The 23,867-nt window shown below is 36.2% G+C and overlaps 1 protein-coding gene across 2 annotated transcripts in view; it reads left to right on the top strand.

Moving 5' to 3' along the window:
* jbug (filamin-type immunoglobulin domains fbug) overlaps positions 1-23,867 on the top strand; it is a 1,114,928-nt gene that overhangs the window by 360,573 nt on the left and 730,488 nt on the right. For both annotated transcript variants that reach the window (XM_090381438.1, XM_090381439.1), the window contains exons 17-18: positions 5,228-5,368; positions 15,839-16,006. In XM_090381438.1, the coding sequence (XP_090237564.1) occupies positions 5,228-5,368; positions 15,839-16,006 (309 nt within the window). The remainder of the gene's footprint in view (positions 1-5,227; positions 5,369-15,838; positions 16,007-23,867) is intronic.

Raw genomic sequence — 23,867 nt, 5'->3', positions numbered from 1 at the left:
TAACCTGAAGGATTATTTCCAGAAAATTGGAGCAGCATTCTGCCCGGCCCTAAGGAAGATAGAAAAGTGGATACCCCACTCAACCTAAGAGAGGAGTCCCCTCCTGCCCAGACAGCATAAACAAAGCTAGAAAGATGGGCTAAGAAGATACTTCATGGCAGACACTTCAACGACCTCCACCAAGACCACATAGATAAAATTTCTTCCAATGCAGGTGCCTTCGTAGCCAGGTGGGAAGGAGCAGCAGTGCGTATCACACGCTTGTTGATTAGACCGGGGTTTGAGCCCGTCACCACCAAATATGGAGAATGCGGAAACGTCAGGGAATGACCACCGCATATCCCGGAGCAATATGGCCTTAGTTGCTAATGCTTCTAAAAACTAACTAACTATTGCTTCCAATGCATGGCTCACAAGTGGGATGCTCTTCTCTGAAACTGAAGGATTCATGCTCGACAGCCAAGATCAGGTAATCAACATCAGCAACTAGAGAAAATACATTGCCATGGAGTTTGGATTGTCAGATGATACATGTCGATGATCCCACCTGGCCTGTCCATGTTTTAGACACGAACGTGATTTTTATTTTACCGCTTTTAGTCATCTGGCTGAGCCGTATACGCTTGGTCAGATTTTATCTGACAATGACAATGTGTCTGCTGTTTTTAGCCTTTTAAAATCAGTAAACCTCTTTACTCGTATTTAATATTGAATTGTTATTCCTTTGTTCATGTACTTTTACACCTGTTATATCTCTACATGGTGGCCTAATTACTTAGGTCACTGAATGTTTTCACCTTTTATATATGACCGGTATTTGGCGCATTTAAGCCTCGGTTGCTGATGCGCCAATAAAACTCAAATCAAATCAAATCAAACCAAATCAAATCCCACCTGGCCTCAGAAATGATCCAACAATCACTGTGGGATCAAGGTGAGCACCCAGACTGAGTACACTTGTAGATATCAACAGGTAGCCAGGATCTAGATAATTTGGGCAGATGGGCTAAGAAGTGGCAACTGAAGTTTAACCTTGACAAATGCAAAGTACTGCATATGGGTAGAAGTAACCCCAGAGAAACGTACCAACTGTGTGGTACTACACTTAAGATGGTAGAAAATGAAAAAGACCTGGGAGTAATTGTGCAGTCAGATATGAAGTTGTCTGAGCAATGTAGACAGGCTGCCACGGCAGGTCATGGTGTTTTTTCAATGATATATAGGAATTTTGCTAGCAGGGAAAAGGAGGTGATTATCCCTCTGTATAAGGCAATGGTCAGGCCACGCCTTGAGTACTGCATACAGGTCTGGAGGCCTCATTTTAGGAAGGATGTAGATTTACTTGAGCATGTACAGAGAAGGGCAACAAGATTGGTGAGGGGAATGAAGGGATCCTCTTACCAAGAGAGGCTTAAGTTCTGCAAATTGCAGTGGCTGGAGACTAGGCACCTGCGCGGTGATCTGATTGAGGTATATAAGGCCTTGAATGGGTTGAGCACGCTGAATTCTGATGCGATCCTTCCACTTGTTCAGATTACGAACCTAAGGGGGCATAAATTCAGATTAAGAAAAGACAGATGTAGAATAGATGTGCGGAAATTTGCCTTTAGCTAGCGGGTGGTTAATTGCTGGAACAAACTTCCATCTGTCGTTGTGGAAGTTGATAGGTTGAATAAATTTAAGGAGGAACTGGACAGGTATTTGGAGGGAATGGTGTGTTTTTTTTTTTTTTTTTTTTTTTTTTTTGGCTGATGCTGCATAAGCTCATACACTTGCTTTCTTGCATCACATGCCGCTACTACTACTACTACTATAATACATCAGAAGCTAGCAAAGAAATGTCAGCTGATCAAAAAAAGTGTACCGTATTACAATTGCGAACCCCAGGCAGTAGTAGAAACTTCAACCCAAATGCTGAACTGGGACTCACCATAATAATGGACAAGACAATCCAGACAATCCAAGACAAGAGGCCATATATAACCCTTGTCGACAAGAAGGAAAAGGCTACCTTCATAAAAGCCTAGCAGTAATAGTTCTCCCAGAGTAAACCTATGAGGAATTCCAGAAGATCACAATCCTTAAAACATGTAGGATAGTCAGAGAGTTCCTCAAGCAGCAGTAAAACCAGCCATGACACCCCCTTGTGTAGTTGGTAGCAGTATCTCTCATGGGGTGGACCCCACAGTCAGGGAGAATAAATATAAGAGCAACAGAAATAATAAAAATAAAAATCCTGTTTTCGTTTCCTGTATTTGTAGCATTTAAAAAAAAAAAAAAAAAAAAATCATTATAAATTGACTTGACTGATAAAAAACTGGACCTAGATTATTAAAAAAAGAAAATTCAGGTGTCATCCGCCTAAAGCTGATAATTCGTTCTGGAAAAACAGAGCACTAAGTGAATCTATGCTAAGCGAGCACCACATTCCATAAGGTATCACATATAGCAGTAGTAGTAGTGGCATGTGATGCAAGAAAGCAAGTGTATGAGCTTATGCAGCATCAGCCAAAAAATTTACAAAACAAATCCCTCTAAATGTTTGTCCAGTCCCTTTTTAAATTTATTTAACCTATCAACTTCCACAATGACAGATGGAAGTTTGTTCCAGCAATTAACCACCTGCTGGCTAAAGGCAAATTTCCGCACATCTATTCTAAATCTGTCTTTCTTTAATTAGAATTTATGCCCCCTTAGGTTCGTAATCTGATCAAGTGGAAGAATCCCATCAGACTTCAGCGTTCTCGACCCATTCAAGGCCTTACACACCTCAATCAGATCACCGTGCAGGTGCCTAGTCTCCAGCCACTGCAATTTGCAGAACTCAAGCCTCTCTTAGTAAGAGGATCCCTTCATTCGCCTCACCAATCTTGTTGCCCTTCTCTGTACATGCTTAAGCAAATCTACATCCTTCCTAAAATGTGGCCTCGAGACTTGTACGCAGTATTCAAGGCGTGGCCTGACCATTGCCTTATACAGAGGGACAATCACCTCATCTTCCCTGATAGCAAAATTCCTATATATCATTGACAAAACCTCATGACCTGCCCTGGCAGCCTGTCTGCGTTGTTCAGAAAACTTCATATCTGACTGCACTATTACTCCCAGGTCTTTTTCATTGGGAGTTGCAGTCCTTGCCACAGGATATTTCCTAATCCATAATAAACAGCAGTGAAAAGATGCACAAATGTCGGTCAAAATATTTAATATTCAAATATTTGTATATATAAAATGTTCTGCATTTCATATGTATATAATTATGTGGTGACTACTTACGTATCAAAATTAAACTTAAAATTCCAATTAAAATCATGAATTTAATTGATGAATGTATTCATGAGAAAAATGTGTCGATTTTGGGTTGTACTTTGGCCCTCTTCCTGGTAAACTAAGAGCGGTTTTAATTTTAAAGCACCCGCAGCATTAATACCCAACAATAAAGTCAACTGATCCTTTGCCGCTTTGAAACCTGGCATGTTTTTTACTTCTTTCAATATGAAACTTCTTTTAGGCATTCGTTTCCAAAAAAGTCATGTATGTTAAAAACTCGAGAATACATAATACCCCTCTTCAATAATTTTTACAAGTTCTTTTTTGAAAGTTTTGGCTCCTTGATCTGCACTTGGAGCTTCTCCCTGGATTTTTAATCTGTTCAACCAGCCCCTACTGGTTTTAAATGGTTCGACATTTTTTTTTTTTTTTTAGGTGAGTTTTCTTCAGATCATCATATAGGCTAATCTCTCTTTTTCTTATAATATTTAACTTAACTGAATTCTGCATTGGATATTATCTTCAATAAAATTAGTTAGTCTCTCCATTTCAATCCTGCTAGCCAGCCTAGTCTTAGTTGCTTGCAGTGGAATAGCAGTCTTTCCCACTGCTAAAATTAATTCTTTATTTTTTATAATTGTTCTTACAGTTAAACTTGCCAGGCCTAAATTATGGCACACATGCGCTTGTCGTTGATCGGAATCGATTAGCTTCGAAATATCTAATGTAATTTTTAAATTAAGTCTTTTTCTTACATTTATAATCTTTGTACTGCATCCATACGTTGATTTTTCATTCTTATCCTCCATTATTAACTCTTCGAAAATGTAACTGTGTTTTTTGCATTATTTATGATTCAGTGTTCAAGTAATCTGTCCGTTACAGACGTTGTCTAATGCTGTACTGAGTGATGACTAGACTTGGGATAAATGCATATATCGCAAATATTACAAGCAATATACTTGATCATATTTTAAAATGTTGATCTCGGAACTACGTAACAAGTCACTGTACTGCAATTAAATTAGCGTGGGAAAATTTCTCATGTCAGCATGGGAAACATTTTAATGCTGTTTTGCTATTCATTTTCAAGCTATCGACTCCATCAAATGAAACGATTTCGTTAAATATGCCAAAAATGCAATCTGTATAAGAGCATTATAGTGATTTGTAAAGCGTTATAGTCAGATACAGGTTATAATATAAGAATAGCGTTATGGCAAATTAGCATTAAGTGAACTGTTTTATAACGAGGACCTGCTGTATTCAGTTATGAGGTACCAGATAACTAAGATATTAATACGAGTACAATTAATATGATATCTGAATGATCACATCAGACAGGAAACGTCAATTTTAATTTTGTGTTCAACAATTTTACTATATCAAATTATATTTTTGATTATATCTTTAACTTTGACATAGACAATAATAGTTGATTTTTGCAATTTTTATTTAATTTTAATTTTTAATGACTCTAATTTTTATTTTAATGTTTATTGTATTTAGGAAGCTCTTTACCTTCCATCGTATTCTAGTGTAAAGCTTATACAATTTTCACCTTTTATGTATGGGCATTGGCACAGTGCCAACCTGGGTTCACTTGAGCAAGATCTCCCTTTTTTTTTTTCTGCTGAGATTCTTTTAACAGTCTTTCCCTACCGTTTGGTTTTTGAGTTTATATTCCTGAAATGGCACCATTTGCTGTCCCAAACAAAATTTCTGGATCTTTGGCTAATGCTCTTTTTATAACTGTTGATGTAATGGGCTACTTTTATAGATAAAACCTCCTAAAACATTTTACCCTGTGCTAAAAATTTACTGATTACATCAATCACCTTTGATATGTTAGTACAATTAAACTATTTTTTTTTATATGATGTGTATTTTAATGTTCTTTTAATTCTTTAATTTCTTCGTTTGATTTTTAACAAATTTTTCTGTTGCTCTCCTTTAGGAACATATGCAATAGATATTACTGTCATTGGTAAAAAGGTGCCAGGTAGTCCATTCAGTGCAAAAGCTTACAATGCTGCCGAAATTCACATTTTAGATGTTCCCGAGTTCTGTGTGACAGGCGAGACTTGTCAGTTTACAGGTACTGTGTATTATTATTAAACTTTATGATAAACAATATAGAAAAGCTTTGCATGTTTTTTTTTTTTTTTTTTTTATGTTTTTGGCAAGTGTGAAAGTGAGACATAGGATTTTAATCATTTTAAAATTTATTTTATTATTTTTTTTTTCAGTGAGGATTATGAAAATTTTATTACACATTAGAATATAACTTTATTAAGTAGCTAAAGCTTTATATCAGCTGTGGTACTTCCCTTGTTGATGACTTTGTTATATTTATTGATAAAGGTACCAAAATATAATATAATATATATAAAGCTTTTGAATTATCTAAAGCTAACATAAAACTTTATATTTAACAAATTGCACTACCACATTGAGCATTTGGGTCCAATAATTATGTTAATAATTATTGGACCCAAATGCTCAATGCTGGAGGTCACAAATAATTATGTTAATAATTATTGGAACTAAATTAATTATACAGTGGATGCTGGTTATTTGGGCCACTGGTTAATCGGTGCAGCCGTTTATTTGGGGCAAATCTTAAAAAAACAGAAACCAATCAAGAAAATAGCCAGGGCTTACTTCGCTTAATTGGGACAAAATGCCGTTTAATCGGGGCAGAAGAACGTAGCACTGGAGATTACCTTACGATTGTCTTCGACGGTACCACATGGTTCAGTCGAAATTCTGGAGGTCACAACCATAAAACAAAAACAATTAGCAGTCACCTCTTTAGTGGGCTTTTCTGTTAGTGAAATCTATCATAAACGGACAGTAAACTCGATCTTACTGAATTTGCGATAATACCGACAGCTGGAATTCTGTGGGTTATTATGGTGAAATGTGTTTACACTTCCATGAAATCTTCAATCATATAAAAAAATTAATTTTCAGATCTTCTCTTCATTCCTATTTTTAAAGCTTTGTAACTCGTTACTCCGTTTTCACTTGCGCATATTGTGTTACTTGCAATTTATGTGTGCCGTGTTCTTTGTTATTGATTGCTTATCTTTTTACTGTTTTAAATTTTAAACCCCACCCAAAAATGTCAGTGAACAGAAATGTCAACTAGTTCGTATGTACATATTACAGTACGTATTAATTATTCTGATTATCACGTATATTCTTCTGATTTTCGTGTATAATTTAATTTTTTAATTGGTAAGGTAATAAAGGGTAAATTTGTGCCTAATATATCTTTACTTTTATAGCCTGTGGATAATATTCCTCCTATTTTCTCTAATTAGAATCGCTGTTTAATAGAATTAAAATTCAATTTGTAAAAGCGATCACAATGACCAGCGCTTACTACACACCATATAGTGAACGGTACTTTACTATGGTGAGTTCGTCGTAACGTGATTTGATTATACAGTGAACTAATTGTAAAGGGGGGGGGTACATTGTATTTTTAACTGTCCATGTGACACTTTGGATAATTGGGGCAGCCACTTAATCGGGCCAAAATGCAAGAGTCCAAAATAACTGGAATGGACTGTATTTCAAAGTATTAGAATACTTGACAAATTTGTTTTGCTGTTGTTGTTATTTGGTTTTTAGGAGCATTAGCAACTGAGGCCATATTGCTCCGGGGATAGGTGGTGGTTATTCCCTGACCTTTCCGTATCCTCCGTATTTGGTGGTCATGGGCTCGAATCCCGGTCTAATCAAGAAGCATGTGTTACGCACTTCTACTCCTGCCCACTTGGCTACGGAGGTGGCATTTGTTTTGCACAGTTGAGTATAATTAGGGAAAAAAAATTATTTGAATCTAAGCTTAACTGTGGGAGACAAATATAAAATCTCTGGAGATAATAGATTTGATCTGTTGAAATTCACCTTTTTTGTGGTAATTCACCAAGGTTTGTGGTGACCTCAACTAACCCACTAGTTACCTATAAATTAGCCCTGGAATGGATAGCCAAATGTACCATAGTTACATTTAAATATATAGTACAGGTCAACCATCGCTAATCCGGCCACTGATGATTCGGTTTCACTGCTAATTCGGACATAATTTCTGCGATCGCAATTTCAAATTTCCCGGGAATGCTAGCAAGCTGACTTGCTAGCATTCCCATTTTCTTCCAACTCGTGTATTAATGATCTTGGCACACCGACCTGCTGCTATTCTTTTGGTGGCGTTGGTTGCAGCATCAGCTGTTGGCACAAACCTGTAAACACTGGCAAGCCATTCCCACATGTTTTTCTACATTTATTTATTATTATAACCAGCTTACATTTAACCAGCCATGGTTCCAATGCATAAAAGAATTACCTCTCGTGGTGTAAAGCACAAACACTGTACATTGTCCATAACAGATAAAGTTGAACTTCTGAAAAAACTCGACAGTGGTGTGTCTGAGAAGTTTAACTCTGCATAATTGTAAATTCCAGCAATTTCTCTCAGTTCCTCCTATTTTAGTGATTTTCTTTTAGCCATTCCTTTTTATTTTTTTTTCTTACAACACACTTGTACAAACTTGAGGAAAAACACAACACTCTATGTTGGATAATACAGCGTGCTAACGAACTTGTTTTCACAAAATCTCTAACAATACTGACAAACTTATTGCGATGTTTAAGAGTTTATTTTATTGCAATTAGTTTTATTGCAGTGCTCGCCACGTGTGCAATAAACTAATCACAAACGACCTTCATATGTATGCCGTAATAGCGTCACACGTATGTGGCCGACACGGATTCTCAAGAAATAAAGTAACCTACTGGGACATGTCGGCCCCATATATGTGACATAAAAAAAGATACTTTTTTTTTTTGATATTTTTAGCGAAAAAATGATAACACTGACATTACAATATTTATTTTAGAATTACTAATCAAATTATTTGCTAAATATTTTTTGGCCCGTGGGGAATATTTTTTCTCAAACTAGCTTGGCAGTTAACGTGTTAAAGGCAGGATGAGGTGGTTAGCTGTTGGGTAAACTGTATGTGCTAAAAGAACCACCAGTGGGCGGGAAACTCACTAATCCGGCAACCCACAGGTCCCAACGCTTCCGGATTAGTGATGGTCGACCTGTACTATATAACACATCGAAATTAATGTAAATTAGAGAAATTTAAGGAAATTAAATATTCTCCCTCTTGGCCATATATCTGCTACTTCCTCATGGCTTTGAGCAGACACATAGCGAAACTAGAAGAATGTTTCCTACTTATCTGTTTCTGTAATCGCTATACCAGTTTTTGCTAGGTTAACTTTAGGTCATAACTTGGTGGAAAAATTTTTGGAATAAGGTAAGTAAATTTTATGTACTTAAATTTTTAATTAAACAGGATGGTTTACGTGACAGACAGCAAACTGTGATAGGAGCTTCAAAGCCCTACGGGTATGTATCAGATTAAAATACCATTGTACCTCACTTCTGTATCCTGTTGTGGTGGACAGACTGAAAATGTTCATTTTTGCCACTGTGTTTTGGTTGTCCGGATGTTTTCCGTGGTGTGGTAGTTAACTTGCTGTAGGCAAATACTAATATTTTGCTTTCATGCGAATTGTCTGGGTGTTACTTATAATTTATATTTTGGAAAAGGTATATTTATATTTACTTGTTTTTTTGTAGGGTGGAGATATAATATGATTTTAATACATTTAATAATAAGAAATAAAAGTTATTAACAAAAGTTGAAATTAAAGTTAAAAGTAATCATGCTCTCCATAAGGTGTGGAATGGCAACGCTTTTCTAAGGCATGAAGGCCCAGTATATGCCCTTGCAGAAAACTATATATATATATAGCCTTCTTCATGTGAATCTGTGAAAGTTATGCCTGTGGATACTCATTATATTCTGTGTTTATGATCCTGTAATAATTAATTAATTCTAGTTGTTAACTTTTATGGAAAGTAATATTCTTGCATGGTGATAATGATCGGTTATTTTTTATTTATTTTTTTTTTTTATGTGATCACTAGCAACTAAGGCCATATTGCTCTGGGGGGGGGGGATATGCGGTGGTCATTCCCTGACCTTTCCACATCCTTCGTATTTGGTGGGCACGGGCTCGAAACCCGGTCTAATCAGGGGGGGGGGCATTGTTGAGGCCATGTTATATCAAGGATCTGGGTATATTAGTACCATGTGTACACCATATCCAAAAATTTCATCACTTCATACAGCACATCCCCCCACTTTTTTTTTTACTATTGAATACACCACGAATTGTCAAACTAATGAGTAAGCTTATCTGCGAAAAGATCTAAACCTCCCAAACACATCCTAGTTCATTTCACAAATATACGTGGTCTCAATTCTAATCTCAGTCATGTAAATTTCCACTTGCAGTCTGCCAAAACCCGTGTACTTTTTCTGACAGAATCTCAGTTATCGGTTGATTCAACTACTGCTCAACTCAGATGCCCAAATTATTTGCTGTATGATTCCGTTCGCCTCAAAGGTGGTACTTGTGCATATGTCCATTCTGATGTTCCCTGTCAGAGATTTGGTAATTTGGAATCTCCTCTTTTCAATCTTCTCTGGCTTAAAATCTCTCTACCTCATTCCATTAAATTCATCTGTTGTCTCTACTGTTCTCCAAACTCCAGTAATCACTTGGAGCTCTTTGACTTCCTCTCTTTGCAACTTGACTTTCTCCAGTCCACCTTTCCGAAAAGGGAGGTAATTTTCCTTGGTGATTTCAATGTTCACAACTCCAGCTGGCTTCCGTTTTCAAGTCACACCACCCAGCTGGTCGAGATGCTCGGGCTTTTGCAATTACTAATCACCTTGCACAGATTGTTCATTTACCTACAAGAATACCGGACAGTCCTAACCATACAACCAACATGCTTGATCTTTCTCTCACAAACAACCCTTCTAAGTACACGGTTGAAGTGAGAGCTCCTTTAGGCACTTCAGATCACAACTTGGTGATTGTCTCTTCTCCAATGGAACCTTTATCTCATGGCTATTCCCAACCTTCTGTTGTTTGGCATTACAAGAATGCAAAATGGGATGACCTGCGAGACTTCTTTTCTTCTTTTCCTTGGTTGGACTACTGTTTCAAACTTTCTGATGTCAGTGTTTGCTGAGATCGTGTCAGTGACATTATTCTTGTAGGAATGGAATCCTTTATCCCACACTCCACTTTAAAATATCATTCTTTATCTAAACCTTGGTTTTCCGATAAATGTGCTAAGGCTGTTCAGGAGAAGAATGTCGCATATCATAATTGACTTGTTTTCAATTCTTCAGTTTCATTTTCTGCCTAACCAAAGCTCGCAACAATTGTAAATCAGTCATTAATCAGTCCAAACTAGATTTTAAACAAATGGGCTAAGAGTAGAAAACTTGCTTCTTGTCCTAATGGTAGCTGAGCATTCTGGTCTCTTGCCAAAGCTATTGGCCACAAATTTTTTCCATCTCTGCTCCCACCTCTGTCAAAACTATATGGTTCTGTTATCACTTCAGCCAAAGATAAAGCTGACTTGCTAGCATTCCCATTTTCTTCCAACTCGTGTATTAATGATCTTGGTAAAACACCTCCCACCATTCCCACATGCTCTATTCAATGCCTCCTGTGGTCTTCCGTCAAAAGGATGTTAGAAGGATTTTGACTTGGTGTTAAGAAAGCTCCAGGTCCTGATGGTATTTCTCCACTTGTTCTCAAAACCTGTGCTCCTGAACTTACTCCTCTTCTTTGCCACCTTTTTTTACTGTCTTATTCCAAAGATGTGTTTTTCCTTCTGCTTGGAAGTTTGCTCCTATTCCTCCCACTCAATTATTGTCTTATTGCAATTACTTCTACTCTTTCTAAAGTAATGGAGAAATCAATTAACTGCCGATTCTTAAACTACCTAGAAACCTTCCATCTGATCAACGATCACCAGTATGGATTCCGTCAGTGTTGATCAACTGGTGATATTCTGGCTTATGCTACCCCTTTATGGACAAATTCAATGGAAAAGTTCCGTGAAATAAAATTCGGTGCTCTAGACATCTCAAAGGCTTTCGATCATGTTTGGGATAAAGGTCTTCTAAACAAGCTTCCATCTTGTGGTTTGCCAACTGTTTTTTGTAATTGGTTATCCAGTTTTCTCTCTGATCGCTCACTGAGGGTGGTGGTAGATGGCTCTCTCTCTTCTAACTCCTTCACTAATGCTGGTGTCTCCCGAGGTTCAGTTCTTTTTCCCCACTCTTTTCCTCTTGTATATTAGTGAACTTCATTCATTGACTGGAAATCCTATCCATAGTTTTGCCAATGATAGCACATTGCATTCCACTTTCCATTTTGAGAAACCTTACCCTGTTCAATCAGCTTCAACTTCTCGAATATCTGCTAATAATTCCTTAAATTCTGATTTCCAGGTAATTCTCCAGTCGGGCAAAGACAACTTAATTGGTTTCAATCCTTCTAAAACTCAGTCTTGTCTTTTATCTCACAAAAAAGATTCTTCTGCTCCTATGCTTATCTTTGGTGACACTCTGATTCCTAGGCAAAATGATATATCTCTTTTGGGGATTACTTCATTTATTCATTGAACTGCCGTTTTCTGGAACAACCTTCCTTCATATGTCTTTCTTGAAAATTACAGTCTACAGAAGTCTAATGTTAACAAATGTCTTCTCTCGTCTTCTCAACCTCCGACCCAAGCACAGTACTAGGTACTATGGGTTCTAATACCTCTCATGTTTGGGGTTTTCATAAATATATATATATATTTTTTAATGAAAACCCCAAATGTGAAAGGTATCAAAACCTATAGTACTTAGTACCATGCATGGGATGAAGGGGATGGGGGAGAGGAGGAGGATGCCAGAAATATATGGATTTATGTAGGGTTTATGTAAACATAATACAAAGAGTAAAAAATTATCTCAGGAAAATTTTGTAAGGTAGAAAATGTCTAAAGATCCCTGTCAGTTATCTTACAAAATGTTATTTAGGAAACTAATGGTTGAGAAAATATTCTTCTATACAATGACAAAAGATTCTTCCAGCAGAACCATCTTTTTGTTATTGTATGAAAAGCTTTTTCATGGCATGATTCTGTGAGTGAGTTTTTAGTGTTTTTGTTTCCTGAAAATCAGGAGGGGTTGTATCAGATACAGAAAAGAATGAGATACACGAAAAATCATGTATCTCATGTATCTGAATGAGATACAATCAGATACATGAGAAAAAAATTTGAAATATATAGGTGAAGGTAGAGAACAGAAAGTAATTCAGAATAAATTTGGCGGGTATGCTTTGTCAGTGGCAAAAAAAATGAAAATGACAATATTTTGGATGGAGTTGTTAAAAATTATGGAAAATGAATGAACAGTGGTTATTGGAGTTGTATAACCTCTTGTTTAGAGGAGGATGTCTTCTCCGATGTTTGGAACTGGCAAGAATAAAGATAGTGCTGAAGAATCCTGAAAAGAGTGTAAGTGATCCAGGTTCACATAGACCTCTTGCTCTTTGCCAGTTCGAGGTAAATTTTTGGACAGGTTGTGCAGATAAGAAGAATAGAAGAGATATATCGGTAAAAAGTATGAGTTCCTTCTGTAGATCTGCTTCAGGAGGGACAGATTGACAGAAAGAGCATTACATGAAATGATTAAATAAATTTAAGGAACCCAGGAGACTTATGCCTTGAGTATTTTCATTAAATAAAAATGATTATACGACTCTGATGTATGCCATAATGAGGGACTATTTCCAAAACAGGTATATTGTCATATCTACGAAGTGTACAACAAACTGCATGACAATAATTGGCTGCAACCCGATTCCCAATTTTGATGACTTGGCATATGGCATGCTTAATAAATGCTTAATAAATGTAGAGGACTAGGAAGGCACCCATAAAATGGAAGTCTCTCTTCAACAGTTGTACCTGGTGTTATTAAAAGGAAAGTTAAGTAAAGATAGGCATCCAAAGGTAAATGCATTTATTTAGATATGGCAAAATATATATCTATTTTCCTACTGCTTTTGTGATCTAAGCCTCTGATACATTTTCTGCAGATTTTTAGTGACATCCAAGAGCCTATTTGCTTAATACATAGTTGACAGTGTCTTCAATAATTAGAAAGGAAGTTTTGTTTTATGCAATTTTTTGCCACTAGGAGAATGGTAATCCATTGTTTTTCCCCAGCACTACATTTCTTATCTTTAAATGTAAGTGTTTTATCTGGTAGTAGCTTTCAAAAAAAAAAAAAAAATTGTTATCATTGAAGTTGTCATTTTGGTCATATATAAGAAAACATTTTTAAATGTCTTTCATGCTTCAGTGTCAACAGTTGCTTTTCAATGCACACTTTTTGAAGGCAGTCTATGAAAAATCTTGAATTTCTAGAGCCATCCATCTGAAGGTTTAATCTTCAATATTCAGCCTTAGTTTTTAAAGGATTTTCGTATAGAGCAATGTTTGTTGCATGCACCATCATTAGCCATTCCATTAGTTTTACTTTATGGTCCAGATACTTTGCCTTTGTTCTCTGATCTTACCCAATGCATCAGATTTTTCTAAGTTATTCGAAGAAATAATGCAGTCAAACATACATTGGTTTAATTGTGTTTATTTCCAATTTGGAAATATGTACATAACAGAGTCAATCATTTCATGTTATTTTCTCACCACTTCTTTAGTGACAGCTGTCGTTTCCATATTGCTGTGACAAAAGATCACTTAGGTTACAAGAATGTATAAGAAATAAGTGTAATTAAAAATTGAGTGATTAAATAAAATGTTTTAAAGGATATATATACTTTATTAATTGTATTTGTTTTTAATGTGAAAAACTTTAGAAGCCAGAGCAATGAATTTTGTCACATTGAAGACAGGGCTGTTATAAGACATTCACTGCAAATGTTGAATGTTTGGAAATTGTGCTATGTAGTAACAGACTCAAAGATTAGAGACATTTCAGAACTTCACAGGAAGCCTCTACTTCATTATTCATGATATTGATTTCTCTAGAGTTGTAGCTCAGTAGATTCCATGGCTAAAACTTCCCAGATATAAAAAAATTAGAAAATAAGCTGAAACTGAGCTTATTTGCAGGAATAAGGCCTTGAGAATGAGACTATTACTATCAGGAAGAGGGCTATGCATTTTTGAATAAGATTGTGGCAAGAAATTAACCCTGGTTCCATTCTACTGATTTTATCCAGCTTTGAGGTATATGAACAGATTATTAACTACCATTTGCACATGATCTGATAATGGGTTGTCTCAAGTTTCAAATATGGAAAATGAGAAAATTTTTTTAACTACTGGTGGGAGGTGAGCAGAATGACTGTCATCATGTAAATGCAATAATCATAATCAGAGTAAAGTTCCAACCACTCCTATCACTTCTGTCAGTTGAATCATGTCTTTTGATGTCCAAAAATAAAATAATTATGTTGTGTCACTGAACTTCCCAGATATAAAAAAATTAGAAAATAAGCTGAAACTGAGCTTATTTTATACCTGACTTTCCAGATTCTCATTTTCACTTAATTAAATTAAAGGCATATTTATTTGTGGTATAGAAATGGACTTAATTCTAAATTAAAGGAACACCTGGTAAACCAATTTCTTAAAGAAAAAGTTATTGAAAATGCGGGATTTTCCAGTTATTCCATTACACTTAATTACATGTTTATACTTCTGAAATATTTCTCAAATAACTATTTTTAAATTAGACAGATTGATACTTGTGAAAAGACAAAATTATGAAAGTCAAAAGTTTGAAAATCTTCAATGTTATTCGTGTTTAAGGTTTCTAGAACTGGTAAATTCTTGAGAACAATTCTATTGGTAAGCAGAATGCCCATGATGGGTTTACTTAATTGTTCCATTGTTTTTTTCAGGTAACTGGGCATAACTGTTTTTACAGGAGGTATTGCACCTGAAACTAACAGATGTTTTGTGAAATTTAGGAACGAAATATACAAAAGGAAAATTATAATTATTAATATTAAATTTTAATTTCTTATTTATAACCAGTAATTTTTTGTAAATGATAATAGAGGAGAAATAAGTTTGTCAGGTGTCACTAGATTTTAAGTTTTTTTTTTTTTTATAAATGTATCTACATAAAGAGCTTTACAGATAAAGGCAAAATTATTATCAGTTTTGTCAACAGGGGTAATAACTAAATGTTCCTGCAATTCTTATAATTGGACTTCGATTTTAGCAGAATTATGGTGTTTCACTGATTTACACTATGGAAATTTAGAGTAAGCAATAGACAATGTATCCAGTAGATCTGAGAAGACAATATATATATTTTTAATTCTTCTCCACTAAACTAATTTCAAAATATATATATATATATATATCTGAGTGGTTATTACATTTTGAGTAATTTGCATTCATTAATTTACTCTGCAAGATTTGTTTTTCATAATGGTGCATAATGTAGTAATATATTTCGGTATTACTAATTTATTTCAAATTAAAAAAAAAAAATGTAGAAAAATAGTATGTAATACTATTTGTTTAATCCTAAAAAAATATTTAATATTTTATATGCACTTTGAATTGCAGTTGATGCTTCACAAGCTGGTGAGGGGCAGCTGGAAATTTCAGTAAATGATGGCAGAGTTCCTAATCAGGTTCAAGTATTGGGTAGTGGTAGATGTCTAGTCAGCTTCAAAGCTGAACAGTCTGGTCCCCATACAATCGATATAAAGTTTAATGGAGAGAATGTTTCAGGTGACTTTTTTTTCCCCCAAGTACATCATTTAATGACTTACTTCATGTTACTTAATAATAATTTTCAGAAGCATATAGTAAAAGTGTGTTACAGACATAATGAAAGATATTTAACTTTCTATATAGGGAAATAATAGGCAGTAGTACAGCAATCTCTCACCTACACGAGAGGGGGGTGATGAAGAAGCAATTATAATAGAGACAAGGTTATATTAATAAAACTGCATTGACATTATTGTGTTTATCAGTTCAGTGGTCAACAATTTTGCCATATGTTTTGATGAATAACTGTTAAATGAATGGATTCTAGAATTATTTTTTTGAATTATTCACATTTCTTTCTTGTAAGAAGGCTTTCATTGAATAATAAAAAAATATATATGAATTTAGTAGAATTGATGTCTAATCCACCATAATAGCCATTAGAAAAATTAAAATCTTATTCTTTCTCTTGATAATAGTTATTTTTAAAAATAAGCTTATTGTTAGCATTTAGATTATCTACTGGTGAAAATTTTCATTGTCAATTGAAACCCTAGAAAAGTCCAAGAATATTGTTTATCTATGGTTATTTTAATATAAAAATAGTTACTGACTCCTTTATGAGTCCTTTTATTTTAAGGTGATATTTATGTCCATTGTATTTTCTGTCAGAGACTTTGTAATCTGACTATCCTCCTTTCTTTCTGCTTGTCTTAAAACATCCTGACCTCATTTATCTTATTCATTTTCTTTTTTTCCCTCTTTTACCGTTCTAACTCAAAAAATCACTTGTGTTTTTTAATACCTTTCTTTTAAAGTGGATTTTGTCTAGTATGATTTCCCTAACAATAAAGCTCTCTTTGCTTAATTTAATGGTCATATATATCTTGCTCTAATTTTCTAGTTATAATGGCTCATCTGAATAGACAAGATTAGGTTTTTATTATTGCTAATGAAGATATAGGATTTTAAGAATATATATATTTTGTTTCTAAAAAAATAATATAAAAAAAACATGCATAACTCAATATATTTTTTAAACTTTACTTACAAAGTGGGCAAATGATACACAGCAACATGCTATGGTTACTCTATAGACTTCATTTACTAGAGGGAGAGGTTGCATCTAAATATCAGTGCCAACTTGTGCTAATTCTTTAAAAAAAGAAAATGAAAACAACTAATGTGGTTTCATTTTTTGAAGGAAACTAAAGAAAAACAGATAAAATGCCTTTAGCAGTTTATTTATTGCATTGAATAGTTCGGAAAATCGTTTTTAATGGTTGAATCATGTATAAGGAAAATATTACTCAGCTTTCTTTAAGGCTGTGTAGCTGTTAGGTAACAGTGACTTTACACCAAGCAGTAAGGTAAATATTTTCTCTTAAATATTCCAGTTGAATCAACATATAAGTTCTGCTCTTCTCAAGACTTCGTTTTATATGAGTATTTGCTTTTCTTTCTTCTTCAGCTGTTCTCTCCACGGTTTTTTCAACGCACGCTCATTGACTTCATGTCTCATGGTAATAGTAATAGAGGCACGTGATGCAAGAAAGCAAGCGTATGACCTTATGAAGCATCAGCCAAAAAATAAAAATAAAAAATTCACACAACCATTCTAATCCTCTAAACGTTTGGTCAGTTCCTCCTTGAATTTATTTAAGCTATCAACTTCCACAATGACAGATGGAAGTTTGTTCCAGCAATTAACCATCCGCTAACTAAAGGCAAATTTCTGCATATCTGTACAACTGCCTTTACTCAATTGGAATTTATGCTCCCTTAGGTTTGTAATCTGAGCAAGTGGAAGAGTCCCATCAGAATGCAGCGTGCTCAACCCATTCAAGGCCTTATACACCTCAATCAGATCACCTTGCAGGTTGCCTAGTCTCCAGATGCTGCAATTTGCAGAACTTAAGCCTCTCTTTGTGAGAGGATCCCTTCATTCCCCTCACTACTCTTGTTGCCCTTCTTTGTACATGCTCAAGCAAATCTACATCCTTCCTAAAATGAGGCCTCCAGACCTGAACACAGTACTCAAAGCATGGTCTGGCCATTGCCTTATACAAAGGGATAATCACCTCCTTTTCCCTGCTTGCAAAATTCCTTTATATCATTGACAAAATTACATGACCTGCTCTTGCAGCCTGTCTGCATTGTTCAGAAAACTTCATATCTGACTGCACAATTTCTTCCAGATCTTTTTCATTTTCTACTACCCGAAATGTAGTAGCACACAGTTAGTACATTCCTCTGGGGTTACTTCTACATATATGCATGGTACATAAAGGCAGCAAAAGGAGAATAAAGCGGAGGATAAAGGAGAATAAAGGTAAAATGTTTCGACCTCTGTTGACTTAGGTGAAGCTTACCTCTTCCAAACTTTGTGTTTCCACATTTCTATAGAATTCTAATTGGTAGCTATATACCATTGAAAAAATTCTCTATGCCATCTTTTCATTCATTCTCGGAGAAATCGGTAATGAATTAATCAGTACTGAATCCACCCTTTACAGAAATTATGTTCATATTTTTTGTTTATTACTCAACAATGAAATGTGTTCAGCAAGAGATAATTGTGGGAAATTTGTTTGCTAAAGAAGCAAGTTACCAGGATTTTGTTCCTCTTAACTTGCTTTAATTAATCAATAATTCATTACTGATTTCTATTGCGCAAATTAGTGGAAAGAATAATACATACAATACAAATTATGTTATATAAATTATTTTTGAATTATAATTCAAATAATTCAAATTTTGATTAATTCTCTTACACTTTTATCTCCCATCAGATGGTAGCCATTGCTGATACATACATTTTCTCCTTGTAATTCAATCTAGAAATCGGTCTGATGCAGTCCACTCATTTCCTCTTCTTGCCAGCGTTTTTGGAATAAGAGTTGGTATCAACCTACTACTTCATGATCTGGTTTATATATCAGTCTTTGCTTTCTTCTGCCTTCTTCAGCACTTCCCCAGTTTTTTTCATCGGACTGTGATGAATCCATGTCCTATGGAACCGCGAGACATGAAGTCACCCTCTCATGACTTCATCTTTCACAGTTCCATACGTAAAGGTAGCAAAATAAATTGTATCTTAGTTTAATAAAAACAATGTGAGGCTGCAAGCTTATATAGCAAGCTTTTGTGTTGATCCCTTTTAATAATTTGCCCAGTTCTTTAGTTACTTAAACTTTCTGTCTTAATACCAGGGGCAAGATTTTTCTAATAAATGTTTACTCTCTGGCCGAAGGTGACCATCCTCACATCTTGTACAACTACCCTTGTTTTCATTTTAAATTAAGCCTCTTTGTTGTATTGAGAGAGAGAGAGAGAGAGAGAGAGAGAGAGAGAGAGAGAGAGAGAGAGAGAGAGAGAGAGAGAGAGAGAGAGAGAGAAAGAGAATATTCCATCAGTATTTAGTTTATTTGACCCTTTTAAGCTTTAAGCACCTCAGACAGGACTTCATACAGATCCCTAGTCTCCAGGCTGTTGAAATTTACAAAATGCAAGACTTTATTGGTAAGAATCCCATTGTTCCCTACTACTCTTGTTGCTATTTTCTGTACCTTTTCCCAAATGTCGTCATCCTTTCTAAAATGAGCTTTCTAAACACATATTTAGTGTACAAGATGTAGACTAACCATTGTTTATACAATGGTAGGTCTTCTCTTTTTCCCTACTCTGAAAGTTCTTGATGTGTTAGCATTAGCATTAGTAGAGGCATTTGATGCAAGAAAGCAAGCTTATGCAGCATCAGTCAAAAAAAAAAAAAAATAAATAAATAAATAAAAAAAAAATAAAAAAAATAAAAAAATAAATAAATAAAAAATAACCACTTCCACTTCACCCCTCTGTTCGTTCGAAATACCTGTCCAGCTGAGCCTTAAACTTATTTAGGCTGTCAACTTCCACAACAAGGGATAGAAGTCTATTCCACCAACCAGCAACCTGCTGGCTAAAGGCAAATTTCCTCACGTCTATCCTACATCTGTCCTTTCTCAATTTGAATTTATGCCCTCTCAGGTGATTATTCTGAGCAAGAAGAAGAATCCCATCAGCATTGAGCATGCTCAAACCATTCAAGGCTTTATACACCTCTATCAGATAACCTCGCCGGTGCCTAGTCTCCAGACACTGTAATTTGCAAAACTTAAGCCTTTCTTCGTAAGAGCACCCATTTGTTCCATTCACTAATCTTGTTGCCCTTCTCTGTACGCGTTCCAGTATATCTACATCCTTCTTGAAATGAGGCCTCCAGACCTGTATACAGTACTCTAGGTGTGGTCTGACCATTGCCTTATACAAGGGAATAATCACCTCCTTATCCCTGCTAGAAAAATTCCTGTATATCATCGACAATACACCATGAGCTACTCTTGCAGCCCGTCTGCACTGCTCAGAAAACTTCATATCTGCCTGCAGAACCACCCCCAGGTCCCTTTCATTCTCTGCCACTGTCAGTGTAGTACCACAGAGTTGATACGTTGCTCTGGGGTTGCTGTTTCCCATATGTAGTACTTTACATTTGTCAATGTTAAACTTCATTTGCCACCTCTCAGCCCATCTGATCAACCTTTCCGGATCCTGTAGCAGTAGCGTAGTGTCCTTGACAACCCTGCCAACCTTCGTATCGTCTGCAAACTTGGACATTAAGCTTGATATACCATCATCAATATCATTTATAAATACAGAAAACAATAATGGACCCAATACTGAACTCTGAGGGACTCCACTAATAACATTAGTCCACGATGAGCAGTGTCCATTGATTACCACTCTCTGTCTTCTCCCCCTCAGCCACCCCTTTATCCACAGCAGCAATTTGCCTCCAATGCCACACTGCTCCAGTTTGTGCAGCAGTCTTCCATGCGCAATAGTATCAAAAGCCTTTCTAAGATCCAAGTATATAATATCAAAGTTATTCCCTGCATCCAGTTCCTTTGTGACTGCATCATAGTATCCAATCAAATTGGTCAGGCAAGACTTTCCCTTAACAAAACCATGCTGTGTCCGAGCTATAGCTGAAGTCTTGTTTAACTAGTGCCTCCATTAATTTTCTCTGGAACAGAAGTTAAACTCACAGGTCTATAATTACTTGTGTCAGCCTTTCATCCTCCTTTGTGAATTGGGGTGACATTTGCACATCTCCAGTCTGTGGGTACCTCCCCTGAGTCCAAGGAAGCTCTCATAATTAGGGCTAAGAGTTTGCTTACTTCCTTTGCTGCCTCCTTTAATATAACTGGATAGATCCCATCCACCCCAGGTGCCTTTCTTGTATTTATCATCAACAATTTCTCCTCCACTTTACTCTCAGTTATTACAAGATTCTATAGCTTACTGCCAGAGTTGAATACACCTCTGGCATTCCCCTCGCTGAATAACTCCTCATGTGTGAATGTCAATGCAAAATATTCATTGTTTGTTAGCTACCTGAGCAGGATCATCAACAGTTGACCCATCGATATCAAGTGGACCAATCTGATTCATCCCCTTCCTTCTAGAGTTTACATAAGTAAAGAACTCTTTGCTGTTTTCCTTTGCATCCCTTGCCAAAGATTTCTCGTAATCTGCCTTTGCCTGCCTAACCTCCTTTGTAACTTAGTTATAGATCAACTTGTATCTATTATAGTCTTCTGTGTCACGTGTTAATTTGTATGTATCCCATGCATTTTTCTTCTCTGCCATATGTCTCATTAGTTCATCTGACATCCACTTAGGCCTGAACTTTGGACAATATTTCTTAGTTGGTATGTAAAGCCTAGTAGCTTCCAAGATAAGTTATTTGAATGCTTCCCATTTTGAATTTGCTGTTGGTAACATCAGTTGGTCCCACTGTATAGAATTTAAATACTGTCTCAGTCCATCGTAGTCGCCTTTATGAAAGCAATAACCCTTCCGTTTACCCCTAATGGTAGTTACCTCTTTGAGTAAATACCACTTCAGCACACTGTGATCACTGCCACCTAGTGGTTCATTTACCTGCAGATTCTTAATGCATGAAGAATCACTACTGATAATCAAATCAAGAGTATTACTCCCTCTAGTTGCCTCTTGAACATGCTGATGTAGAAAACAATCATCCAATAAATCCACAAAAGCCTTGCTAGTGTTTGAGTGACCAGCCCCCAAATTCCAGTCAATATCTGGGAAATTAAATTCCCCATTATAAGACTCTCTAATTTACTGGCCCACTCTATTTCCCCGTACAGTTTCTTATTATACTCATCAGAGTAATTAGGCCTATAGCACACTCCTACTCTCAATTTTGATCTCCCAATGCTTATGCCACATCAAACTGACTCGACACTGCACTGTCCAGCAATGTCGACTGGCTTCACTTCCTTGGATTTTATGTATTTCTTAAGTATTAGCATAATCCCTCCTCCCTTCCTACCCTGTCTATTCTTTCTGTAGACATTGTACTCCCCAAATTCCAGTTCTGCATTCCTTATATCTGTGTGACACCACGTCTCTAATATCCCCACAATATCTACCTTTGATGTTTTGAGCAATACCTCAAATTCATCAAATTTATTTACTAAACTCCTAGCATTGGTGTACACGCAAGTATACACGCACCTGTTCTTTTTCTTAGCTACCCTAACACAACCTATGTATTTATTTGTGCCCCAATGATTCCCAGCAGTCTGAAATATCCTGCATCTTATTTTCGAGACTGCTGCTCATTCCAATAGAAGCAGTGCAAGAATCACTTTCACCTCTGCCAGTGGCTACTGTTAATCTATTAGTCCTTGTATCCCCCCAATCTAGCAGTTTTCTGATCCACCTAACACTGCCTCGATGGCATCAGCAAACATTCTTGCACCCTTTCTATTTAAGTGTATCCCATCCCTGTAGAAGCAGTCTCTCCTGTTAACAAGTACAGACCAGGCTGAAAAAAATTCTACCCCTTGAGCCTTGCACAATCTTTCCAGGGACGAATTGATCGACAAGGCTCTCATCATATACTCCCTCCTATCGTGTCTGGGCAGAATTGCAGACACTACTTGTTACCTGTACTTGTTAAGTAATTCCGCCGGTCTCCTACTCTTAATATCATTAGTGCCAACGTGTACAATGTTTTTCACCTTTTGTGCCCTTAAAAGATGATATCTGCTGTACAACGTCAACCTTTGCCCCTGGCAGAGGTTGACGTTGTACATACACTGGTCCTGTTCCACCTATCCTTTTTACAAAGCATGTTTCCCGTTTCCCTGACAATAGAGTCACCAACAACTACTAGTTCCTTTGGGACCAGTGCATTCTGCCCTGGGGGCTGCCGCTGTGTTGTGTGATGACCAAGTGCAAGCTCTGGCATTGGTGTGGGCAGCTAAGAGCTTGATGAGCCCCTCAATTTTAATCCTTCGAGGGCATCCACCAAGCTCTCAAGTCCTTCAATCTCTCATATAGGCCCATAACAATTCTGAGTTGTCGTCTGATTTCCTTACAATCCTTGCATCGCGCACACACAAAGACATCCCCCATGGCAGTATCATGTCCCGTACCTGACTGCTCCACAAACATCAAGCAAGTAGTGCATTTTAGTAGGCTGTGATTCAGAGGGCAACTGTCCCCCTCAGTTCTCCCCTGAGCCACAGCACTCCCATTAGCTTGAGCCTTTTGCTTTGCTGCTCTGGTCAGAGTCATGATTTCGATTTAATTTCAATAAAATTTCAATTTCAGTACAAAATTAAAACCCTAAACTTATATCTCAACACAGTTATAACGCTATATTTATGTTTCAGTATCGAGTGTTAGCTACGAAATCCCTTTATATAACTTCCGTATCAAGTTAAGTATTAATTATTTATTTTTTAATAGTTATTTATATTACGTAACCCAAGTCGTTATATGTATAGTTAAAAGTACAATTTAA

The sequence above is a fragment of the Mastigoproctus giganteus genome, chromosome 9 (genome assembly GCF_048544385.1).
Source record: "Mastigoproctus giganteus isolate SK-2022 chromosome 9, ASM4854438v1, whole genome shotgun sequence".
Classification (NCBI taxonomy): domain Eukaryota; kingdom Metazoa; phylum Arthropoda; class Arachnida; order Uropygi; family Thelyphonidae; genus Mastigoproctus; species Mastigoproctus giganteus.
The sequence above is the reverse complement of the archived record's forward strand: the minus strand, read 5'-3'. Positions and strand labels throughout refer to the sequence as shown.